This window comes from Rhincodon typus, chromosome 12, assembly GCF_021869965.1.
Source record: "Rhincodon typus isolate 14 chromosome 12, sRhiTyp1.1, whole genome shotgun sequence".
Taxonomy (NCBI): Eukaryota; Metazoa; Chordata; class Chondrichthyes; order Orectolobiformes; family Rhincodontidae; genus Rhincodon; species Rhincodon typus.
In genome coordinates this window covers 32573911-32586337 of record NC_063343.1, presented here as the reverse complement: position 1 = coordinate 32586337, position 12427 = coordinate 32573911, and the positions used below count along the sequence as shown (strand labels likewise).

The 12427-nt window shown below is 38.8% G+C and overlaps 1 protein-coding gene across 1 annotated transcript in view; it reads left to right on the top strand.

Annotated features, from left to right (window-relative positions):
• LOC109911032 (glutamate receptor ionotropic, delta-2-like) overlaps positions 1-12427 on the top strand; it is a 477476-nt gene that overhangs the window by 329498 nt on the left and 135551 nt on the right. The window contains exon 9 of the mRNA XM_048603965.1: positions 11553-11654. Within this exon, the coding sequence (XP_048459922.1) occupies positions 11553-11654 (102 nt within the window). The remainder of the gene's footprint in view (positions 1-11552; positions 11655-12427) is intronic.

Genomic DNA, 12427 nt, shown 5'->3' with positions numbered 1-12427 from the left:
GTAAGTGCAGGGAAAGATCAACTCTTATTGAGAGGACCATTCGTAAGTCTGACAACAGCGGGGAAGAAGCGTGTATCTTCTGCCTGACTGAAGACGGTGGAAGAGAGTATAACCAAAATAGGAGAGGTCCTTGATTATGTTGGCTGCTTTCCCAAGACAGTGGGAAGTATGGACGGAGTTAATGGAAGGAAGGCTGGTTTTCATATGGACTGGGCTGCATTCACAACTCTCTGTAATTTCTTGTGGTCATGGACAGAGCAGTTGCCATACCAAGCTGTGATGCATCTGGATAGAATGCTTTCTATGGTGCATCTATAAAAATTGATGAGTAATTGCGGACATGCCGGATTTCCTTAGCCTTCTGAGGAAATAGCGTCTATATGGATCAACCAGGTTAGATTGTTGGTGATATTTACTGTTAGGAACTTAAAGCTCTTGACCACCTCCACCTCAACACCATTGATACAGACAAGGGCATGTTCTCCACTTGGCTTCCTGAAGTTGATGAGCAACTCTTTCATTTTTCTGACATTGAGGGAAAGATTGTTGTCTTTATGCAATGCCACTAAGCCGTCAATCTCATTCTGTACTCTATCTCGTCATTGTTTGAGATCCAACCCACTACAGTGGTGTCATCAGCAAACTTGTAAATGGAGTTAGAGCTGAATTTGGCCACACAGTCACGAGTGTATAAGGAATATAGTAAGTGTCTGAGTGCGCAGACTTGCGGGGCACAGGTGTTGAGGATTATTGTGCAGGAGGTGTTGTCGCTAATCCTCACTGTTTGCAGTCTGCAGGTCAGGAAGTTGAGGATACAGTTGCAACAGGGGGAGTTGGATCCTAGGTCTCGGAGTTTGGGGATGAATTTTGTTGGAATTATGGTGTTGAAGGTGGAGCTAAATTCAATAAGTAGGAGTCTGATGTAGGTGGCCTTGTTATCTAGAAGTTCCAGGGATAAGTGTAGGGCCAGGGAGAATGCCTGTGACGTGGACCTATTACAACGGAAGACGAATTGTAGTGTATCAAAACAATCTGGGTGGCTGGAGTTGACATGTGCCAATACTAACCTCTCGAAGCACTTCATTATAATGGCTGTCAGAGCCACTGGGCGGTAGTCATTAAGGGACGTTGCCTGATTTTTCTTTGGCACCGGGATGATAGTGGTCTTCTTGAAGCGGGTGTGAACCTCACATCATAGCAAGCCGCGGTTAAAGATATCTACGAATACTCCTGCTAGCTGGTCTGTGCAGGATCTGAGTGCATGGCCAGGGACTCTACCTGGGCCAGTCACTTTCCGTGGGTTCACCCTCAAGAAGACTGATCTGTGATGTCTGTGGTGGTGACAGGTACACCCAAGGCTGTCAGAGCAGGTGACATCATTTCACTGATTTTCCGTTCAAAGCAAACAGAGAATGCTTTGATCACATTGGGGAGGGATGTATCGTTGTCAGCGATTCTACTCGACTTCGCTTTGTAGCCCTTTATATTGTGTGAGCCATGCCACAGTCGACATATGTTTGTGTGGTTAGCCTAGGACTCTAGCTTAGTCTCTTATTGTCTCTTAGTATACCTGATGACTGATGCACATCATAAATTTACAGCAATTGTCTTTAGTGCCAACAACAAACGCAGTTTCCAAATGCATTTCTGGCTGTCCACCCACATTCTCGCTATTTAAAAACAGAAAATGGAAGAAATGCTGAGTAGGTCTGGCAGCATCTGAGACGATAGGATCCAAGGTAGAGTTTCAAATCAGGCCTTTTTGTTAAAACAGGAAGAAGTTAGAAATGTAGCTGACTTTGAGCAAATGTAAGGGGAGGCAATGGGAAGAAGAGAACTTGTACTCTTCAGCTAATCTGCATCCCTGGACCCTAAGGCTGCTTCGTCCACATACACTAAACTCTCACTTTGTTCCTATCTCTATTCTAATTGGGCCATCTTTCAGGACATCTATGCTCTCCAAATTCTGGCCTCTAGAGCATCATAGATTTTAATTGCTACATTAATGGCTGTATCTACAGCTGTGAAAACATTAAAGCTCTGATTCCTTTCCTTAAGTCTCTCTGCATTTCAATATCTACTTTCTTTAAGATACGCTTTAAAATTGACCTACCTCTTTGACTTTGCTCATGTCTTCTAATACCTTTCTAATATGTATCCAGTTTTGTGTAAAACTTTGACCATACTCCTTTGAAGAACCATTGGAACTTTACATTTGAGGCACAATATAAATGCAAAAATGGGCTCCACCAAGTTCAGCTCAGCTGATGAAATTTCACAGAGTTGAAAAGTTCACTGGCTTAAAAAAAGCTGAGAGAATTTAATGCATCCATGTGTGGTTCAAACAGATCAAGCGTTTACAAAAGAAAAATGCGGATTTCACCATAATTGGACTACGAAAAGAGGCAGAGTACAAGTATAGAATTGATTCTTGCAATTAGCCAATGAATAATTGCATCGTGATCCATGATACAAAGCTATGAAAAAAAGTAATCTTGCTGCCATACTGTGACAGGATGTATTGCTTCACTGCTCCTCCACTAGGAAGGTGAAAACTTAGCCACAGCTCCCACTTCTAACAACTGTCTATCCAATTACTGTTCCCTGTTGGAAAATGTACATTTATAGATGTGTGTTCCAGAAAATAACAAGAATTACCTCGACACATCATCTTTCCAACCATGGTATTAATTATCTTGTTGATGCCTTTGTGTAGATTTTACAGACATACTTGCTAATTGTAATGTCGTAACTGAAGGAGATTAAAGGGCAAAAAGAGACAAGAGGTACATTATACCTGAGTTTACCCATACAATTTTCAGTATAATTTTCAAAGGGTTGAAGAAACACCTATTCATAGTCGGATGATTCTGTACAAGTGAAGCAGTAGTGTTGCGATACTAATAGCTGCATAATTTGGTCTGGGTTATATTCATGACCACATGACCAAATCAGGTGGACATTCGTCTGCAGGGAAGATGAAATTGACGATTCAGAGCTTTCTTCATCTAGATTTGACCTGAGAGCTATTTCTTTAAATAAAGTCACAAAAACAACACAAATCACAAAAATATAAGTATTGGCCAGAAATAATAAGAACTGCCGATGCTGGAGTCAGAATAACACAGCGTGGAGATGGAGGAACACTGCAGTTCAGGCAGCATCAAAGAAGTAGGAAAGTTGACATTTCAGGTCGGGACCCTTCTTTCTTTCCCACTCCTTTGATGCTGCTTGGCCTAAGCATTGGCCAGAATGTTCGCATTGTAACCTTGGTGTGATTCCAACAGGACAGGCAGCAATTAGCTGAGAGCCTGATGTACCTATAGTTTCCTCTGGACCTCCACGTCGGTGACCTGATGGAAGTAAAGCATCTAAGACCATTTACATGAAGCAATAAACTCAGGACCAGGGACTTCTTACTGGCAGATTTAGGGTGGCATCATGGCTCAGTGGTTGGCTGCCTCACAGTGCCGGGGACCCAAGTTTGATTCCAGCCTTGGGTGACTGTCTGTGCAGAGTTTGCACATTCTCCCTATGTCTGTGTGGATTTCCTCCCACAGTCCAAAGATGTGCATATTAGGCAGATTGGCCATGCTAAATTGCCTATAGTGTGCAGGCTAGGTGGATTAGCAATGGGAAATACAGGGATAGGGTAGGGAGGTGGGTCTGGGTGGGATACTCTTCAGTGGGTCAGTGTGGACTTGATGGGCCAGATGGCCTGCTTCCACACTGTAGTGATTCTGTGATCAGGCCAAAGTCATGATTTTGTCTCTTGAAGATCAGTTCTGGAATTTTTTTTTTGAAACTGCCCCATCGTTGGATAATGATATTTTACTGATAATTCAAGGGCAAATTGACATTCCAGGGCACACATTGACTTTTAACATCCTCAAAATGAACGTAGTACTGATGCTTCATGACTGAGCAAATCATTGGAGGTTTCCTAACCTTGTGAACTCTGAATATATCAGCATCAGGATTCTGAAGTATGAACATTAGCACGTATAACAAATTGTTTGAACTTTTGGGATCAATGAATATGAAGCTAACAATAGCTGCAAACTTCAACTCAAGCAAATTTGATATAATTTCTACAAGTACTGTTCATACAAGCTTTGGAACTGCAGATCTGATTATAGGAACCCAAGTTACATCTTAAGAAATCACAAGCTGTAAATTTTTTTTAAAATATATATCCAAATGACACTTAAGAAATTTTAAACACAACATTGCAACCCTAAGAGATTAAGTAAGTAGCTGGCTCCTTGTTTAAACTTTAGTGCAGTAGACAGTCAAACTGATTTGAATCTTCAAAGGTAATGATAAGGTGGACTAACTCAACCACTAGTCAGAAAAGATTATAAGGAAGGAAAGGACTACATCTGTTTAGCCATCATCCAGATGCCACAGAAGCAACAGCTTTTTCACATGACATTGTTGTTTTAGTGCATTTTGGACCAAAATGGTTTGAAATTATTGCAGCCTTTTTCTAGAAGAAAGGGTGTCTGGCGTAATAGTGCATCTCTTTGTAAGGGTTCCCAGGAAGAACTCACTTCTAAAAGGAATGCAGTTTTTACTATCACTTAATGTAATCCTGAATAAGGAGGGCAGGAAGTTATTTCACCAAAAGTATATATTTTCTGTTTACGTTCGTTAAACTCAATGGCACTTTAACAACTTTAACACTTTAACAATTCATTGACGTTTCAAAGACAATTATAATTTGAACAACATTCACAGACAAATTCAATACAAAATTTAAAAGCTCTGTTCAAAACAATGGACTTGATTGTTAAATGATGCCAATTATGAACACACAATCACAACTGATCTTTTTCTTTTCTTTAAATATACAACAATTTATTTGAATCTAAGTGACAGTTATGAAAATGTAGAGTGAAACCTGCTGAATTATTTGTGAGCACAACCTGTCTGGTATTCAGGATATGAGCTGATCATCAATATAGCATGATCCGTACATTCACCAGAATCACGTTTCTGCTTGTAATTTGCCAGCTTCACTTCTAAACATCAAGCTAATAGTTCCCTGAAATGTAGTTGCACTTGGATTTCAGGATTGCATTTGTTTATTAATTGCTGTTACCTCACAGACACCTCAGATAAAGGACGCACCAAAGGTCAGCAGAAGAATTTAGCTTTTAAGTAGCCTCAGTAGTACCCTTATCTGGTATGAGGTTTTTGTACCTGGTGTGGATGAGGGAACAACTGAAAGGAGGATGAGTGAACTGACCGTAGCACCATTGTCCAGAGTGCCATTCAAGTGATGGGAAAACAGACAAATGTAGTCAAAATATGGGATTGCTTGACTGAGGGATTAGATACTGTTCCCTGCAGCAAATACTGAAGGTTTTGTTGCCTACCTGGTGGCAAGGTTCAAGACATTTCTTCTGGACTTGAGAGGAACTTTGAGTGGCAGAGGTGGGATACAGTTGTATGACAACATAGGTACCAATAATATAGGAGGACCAGGAAATAGGTTCTTCTGAGGCATTTTGAGCAGCTTGGGGCTATATTAAAAATCAGAGATAGAAAGGTGCAAATTGGCACAGAGTAAATAAGTTCAAAGAGTATATACATTGTTCAAAGATCAGTGTGGGAGAACTGAGTTCTGATTCATAGTGCACTGGCATAACTACCAGGGAAGAAGATAGCTGTTCCATTGGGATTGGTTTCATTCAAACCATGCTGACACCACTGTCTTAGCGTAAGTTATAACTCGGTTGGGAGACAAGACTTTAAACTAGTTATTAGAGGCTGTAGGGTTCAACTAAGGGGAATTTTAGAAAAGAATCAAAAGAAATGAGAGAGCAGAGGTGCAGGGGAGTGAAGAGGGTGACAGGAAGGGGTAGAAAATATGTGAGCAAGAATGTAACATAAATTAGAACCTATGTCATTAATACTGGTAAAAAATCAAAGCTTAAGGCTCTTTGTCTGAATGCACACAAGACAGATGAGTTGATGGCACAAATAGAAATGAATGAATTTGACTTGATAGCTGTTATAGAGATGTGGTAACAGAGTTATCAAAACTGGGAATTCAATATTCAAGGGGATTTGACATTCCAGAAGAGAAAACAGAAGGAAAAGGAGACAGATTAGATTTGTTTCTGAGGAGGGATATAGGTGCAATACATTGTAAAGTAGAATCGGTTTGGGTGAAAGCAAAGAATCGCAAAGAAAAGAATTCACACAAGGGAGTTATCTATAGGCCCTTGAAGAGCTGCATCTCGTTAGAGCAAAGTATAAATTGGGAAATGAAGGAGGCGTGTAAGATGGGCACTATGGTCATGGGTGCTTTTAATCCACATATTGACTGAAGAAATCACATGGGCAAACATAACACGGAGTCAAATTTGTAGGGTATGTCACAGATTGTTCTTCAAGCAGTATGTTATAGAACCTATCCAAGAAAAGGCAGACCTAAGAACATTATATCTAATGAAGTGTAAGGAGATGGGATCTATAAGAGATCTTGTGCTTAAGAATCCTCTTGTGGGAAGTGATCATAGCTCTGATTTTCAAATTCAGTTTGAGGGAGATTAACTCAATAAGGGGAATTACAGAGGAATGAAGAAAGAATTGTCTAAAATGGGAAGGGAGAAAGGATCAAGGGGAAAGTCAGCAGAAGAGCAGCGGCAGACATTTAAGCAGATAATTCATGCTGATCAGCAAAAATTTATTCCAGTCAAAAAAGAGGGTTCAATGTGTGCAAAGGACCACCCATGATAGGCAAAGGCCAGAGGATTGGAAGGTTTTTTTTAGGGATGAGTAGAGGATAACTAAAACATTGAAAAAGAAGGAAAACTTGATTTGGAAAATAAATTGACAAGCGATATGAAAAACAAACAACAATAATCTCTATGGATACAGAAAAAGAAAATTAAGTATGAGACTCTTGAAGGATGTAACTAGGGAATTAATAATGGGAATAAGGAAATGGCAGATAATTTAAATGAATATTTTTCATTGGTCTTCATGGTAGAAGACATGATAAACATCCCAAAAATAGCAGATAAGCAAAGTGCTCATGGGAGAAAAGATCTTGTAACAGTCTATTACTAGGGACAAAATATTTGACAAAACTATGGGAGAAATGGTGGAAGCATTGGTCAAAATATTTCAGAACTCACTGAATTCTGGGAGCGTTCCAGTTGTTTGGAAAACCACTAATATTGACTCCCCTGTGTCGGAATGGATGAAGATGGAAAGCAGGAAACTATCAACCAGTTAGCCTTTATGTTGTTTGGAAAATGCTAGGGTCCATTATTAAGGAAGAAATGCCATGACATTTAGCAAAGCTTAATGCAATCAACAGAGATATCATGGTTTTGTGAAAGGGCATCATGTTTGACAAGTTTGCTGGGATTCTTTGAGGATTTAACAATTACAGTTGATAATGGGGAACTGGCAGATGTGTATATTTAGATTTCCCAAAGGTATCTGACAAGGTGCCACCTAAAAGTTTATTGCAGAAGGTGGGAGCCCAGAATTTTGAGAATAATGTACTAATATGGATTGAGGTTGGCTTAACACACAGAAGATAGAGAGTCAGGATTAATGGGTTTGAGTACCACAACAGTCAGTCCTACGTAGCATTTCTAATATAGATAACAAATAATTGTCACTTGGAAGAGGGGGCAGAGTGTAATTTGTCCAGATTTACTGATGATGCAAAAATATCTGGGTGAACATAAGGAACCTGCGAAGGGATATCATTAGGGTGAAGTGAATAGACAACAACCTGACAAATATAGAGTTTTATGTGGGAAACTATGAGGTCATGCACTTTGTTAAGAGGAATCAAAACGCAGACTATTATTCAAATGGAGAGAGACAACACAAAGTAGTGCAGTGAAAAGGGATCTGGGTGCTCTGTGCAATAAACATAAAACCATTAACATTCAGGTGCAGCAAGTAATGAAGAAGCCAAATGCAATTTTGACCTTTATTGCGAGGGGTTTGAAGTTTATAAGTAGGGAAGGTTTGTTACAACAATTCAGTGTGTTGGTGAGGCTGCATCTATGGTACTTTGTACAGTTTAAGAAAAAATGCACTGGCATTGAAGGCAGTTCAAAAGGAATTCACTAGGCTGATTCTTTAAATGTAAGGGGTGAATTATCAAGAACAGCTAAACAGGCTTCTGCAGTAGTGTCTAGAAGAAGGGATGATCTTATTGCAAGATGTAAGGTTCTAAGGGGGCTTGACAAGGTAGATGTTGAGAAGCAGCTTCCACTAGTAAGGATAATCAAACTAAGGCACCTAGTTACAAAATAAGAGGACAATCATTTAAAAATGAGAGGCAAAGGAAGTTCTTCTCTCAGAGGGCAGTGAATGTCTGGAATTATCTGCACCAGACAGCGATGGAGGCAAGGTCATAGAATGTAATTAAGAAGGAGTTAGTTGAATATTTGAAATATCAGGGAACTGAGGGCAACGATGAACTGGCAGGAAAGAGGAGTTGAGTTCTATGGCAAATCAGCCATGATCTTCTTGAATTGTGATGCAGGCTTGAGGGGCTGAATGGCTTACTCCTGCTCCTACTTCTCATGTTTTTATCAATAATTCATGGGTTGTAAAAGAGAACCCATCACCAACTGCAAAAGATAATCTTGGTGTTTTTACACAGGAACACTTCTTTTGAATTCCACAGCCAACCAGTGTATCAACACTTCTATATACAATTTCGCCCTTGTCTCCATAGAGATATCATCATATACAGCACATTCACTGTACTAAAAACTCACAAAGTCTCATTTATTCATCTATTCAAAGGAACCTCCATTAAAGTTGTTTGAATATAGTTAATAGAGTATGGAGGCCTACTGCTTCCTACTAACTCTGCTTCCCCTTGAGATCAGTATGTGAAAAGGATACTCTCAATCCTAATCTGCTTTTTTTTATAACTGGAGATAGCAAGAATGTATGTGATAGATGGATGATGTTTTTATATGACCCTCTTGTGAGAAGGGGTCACTGTTGTTGTATTATTGCACAGATCTCAGGAAGTACTATACTTTTAAGATAGCTGGCTGACATCATGACATGTGGTGTTCTAGTATAAGAGGTACATTCAGTTAGTTTGTCATTAGTCAGTTAGTCAGCCAATCAATTGTATGTAATATAAGTAATCTAAGTAAGCATATAACCTAGACTGAATGTGTAAGTCTGAGATGTAATATTAGTCTACATGATTTATTGTTAATAATTGTCTGTTCCAACATGAATCCAATACTTTGTGGTATATGTTACATGGACTATCAAATTAATAATCACAAAGACATTACAGTGGCTGCAAAGTAACAGCAAACACATATTCGCAGGTGACAGCAAGTGGATATTCAAGGCTGAAGTAAAATTTCAACAGTCAAAGTTGTGAAAAGTTCTTCTTGTAACAATCACCCGTTGGATATCTGTGTTTAAAGTTGAACCTCTTACTGGCAACCAAGGTTAAAGTCCACAACTGTACTGAAGCTGTAAAATTTTGTTTCCTTCTCTCTTGCTCTTTAAGAAAAGCCTGCAGCTGACCCAAATTTAAAATAGGAGTTTCAAAATGTGCTGAAGGACAGCTCCAACCCACTAAAGTGCTCCTAGAACAAAACTGAGGGGAAACAACACTACATAACATGTTTTCATTTTTTTTTAATAAAAGCCTATAACTGTGTCAAAACATATTTGATTTTGGCATCTTACTCCTGAAAAAGGTGATAAAAAACAAGTTGCACATGATGTCACAACTCACTCTTTTGGCATGATCACACCTACAGGCATAAAGCTGCTGCTTTTAAAACAACTACAGCAAGAAATAAAATGAAGAGAAGCCAACTGGTCTTAAAGTAAATTTTACAAATTGTAATTTTTCAACAGCGCAAGGCAGCATGGTTTAGGATGAAAAGCAAATAACGAAACATGGGTTGACTCTCCATTCATATTTTGTCAGAATGATTCAGGGAAAGACTGAATCTTAACTATGTAAATTAACAGACCACAAGGTGAGACAGTCTGTCAAAATTCTGATCACTTTGGGAGGAAAGATTGAGAAGAAGTAAACTTTCCAGCATTTTGAATGTTGACTGCAAGATCCAACCAAGATTGTGCGAGTCCTAGAAGAGTCCTTTAGAATTCAAAGGTTCGAATTAATGTTAGAATACCAAAGGCTAGATGAAAATATTGACCAATTTGTGCACAGATGTCATTGCAAAGATGCAGAATGTGATTTTACTGAAGGCAGGTGAAAGACAGTTAGAACTGATCGCCTATACCTATCAAATCTTCCGAAATGGCACTTCTAAAAAAATCTAAAGACTCCCTCTAGACCAGGAGGCCTGGGTTTGAGACCCACCTTGAAACAGGTTTATTGGAAAATATGTATAACCTAGACTGTATATGTAAATCTGAGATATAATATTAGTGTCATAGTTAGTTGTTAGTAAATGTCTAGATATCAGTCTTACCACAAACCCAGCTGTCAATGGTATATGTTATGTGGGCTAACACATTGAAAATCATGAGAATATCAGTCACTTCACGGCAGATATGCCTAATGCTGCTTGTTACACTTCTTGTGACGTTGTATGGACAATCCGGCCCATTTACTTCTTGTCACATATACAGGCATCAGATACAGTAGATTGGAAAGCACAAGTCTACCAATGGTGTATTTAACTGTTGCAAGTCTTTAGGTTCTGCGAAAGCCTGCTATTTCTTTACATCTTTCACCAACGCATGACCCCAACCAATCAATTGAGCTTTCAATCTTGTGTACTTGCATCTCCAGGAAATAAGAATTCAAGTACGTTTGACTGCAGAAATTGCATCAGTACTCAAGACATCTGGCACTATCGCTCCCTCCCTGCTGTGTGCAAGTGGAAAATTTGGTTTTTACTGTTTAGAATTAGAAATAAGGAGTAAATGTTTTTATGAGATGTGGTTGTCTATCATGATTGAAAATCCACCCTCCAAAGTGGCACAGCAACTACTTTAAGCATTTAGGCATCTTCAGGCTATAAAAAATATTACGTTTAAAATGATCGAAATATTTCAAACTGTCACACTTGCATTAATTAGCTTAAATATCTTATTCATTAATCTTGGAATAGATTTAACAGAACAGCTAGAGGTCCTGACTATTAACTGGTAGTGTTTTCAAAATTACTTTGTAAAAGGGGACAAAAAAAACAATTATCCTCTCAAGATGTGTCAGGTTACACTAATAATAATTAAGTGGCTTTATAGGGGTAGGCTAGCAATTAAACATACCATCATTTCAGTAGCAGAATAATTCTGGTGTGCCACTTTTTGCTTCAATCCTTATAACATCCAGTATAATCTTCAGTGTGTTGTAACAGCAACAAAATTGACTGCAATTTTATATTTTCAAAGGATAGTTATATTAATTACAGTTTCACTGTTTTCACGTTGATATAATGAGCTGTGAAATGCATGGATCTTTAGGGAAGTAAAAGAGTATAATTATGCTATAATTAAAGTTAATTGCATTATTTTAATAAAATATGTTTGTATTCCCCATTTAGCTAGGTCTTTGGAGTCCAACCACTGGATTGAATGGTTCTCTTGTTGATCAAAAACTGGAAAATAGTATGGAAGGAGTGACACTGCGAGTTGTGACAGTACTGGTAAAATAGAATTTTTTGCCTTCATACATAGTTGAATGTTTGGCAGCCTGCAATTATATTTAAGTACATGCAACATCAGAAATGAGATTCTTATTATAACAATACGTACCTCATCAGTATTATACTTCAACAATGATTGTCAGGATCACATATTTGAAAATAAATGCATGATTTGACTTCCTCACATTGAATATCTTTTTTTAAATGTAATCAAGAGGAATATGGTAAGAACTTAACATTTTCTTTAAGTTCAGTGAATCTCTAGAGTGATTTAATACCCTTAATCATATTTAGATGACTCTGTTCTACTGCCCCAACACCCTTTCTGATGTATTTAACAAACACTAAAATAAACAATAAAAAATAAACAATGTTTTCCTCCTGAATCAGATCACAGTCAAAAATTAAATAATACATACTGTCAGAGATAGTGGGAACGCTGATGCTGGAGAATCTGAGATAACAAGGTGTAGAGCTGGATGAACACAGCAAGCCAAGCAGCATCAGAGGAGCAGGAAGGCTGACGTTTCAGGCCTAGACCCTTCTTCAGAAATGGGGGAGGGGAAGGGGGTTCTGAAATAAATAGAGAGAGAGAGGGAGGCAGATGGAAGATGGATAAAAGAGTAGATAGGTGGAGAGAAGACAGACTGGTCAAAGAGGTGGGGATGGAGCCAGTAAAGGTGAGTGTAGGTGGGGAGTTAGGGAAGGGATACGTCAGTCCAGGGAGGATGGACAGGTCAAGGGGGCAGGATGAGGCTAGTAGGTAGGAGATG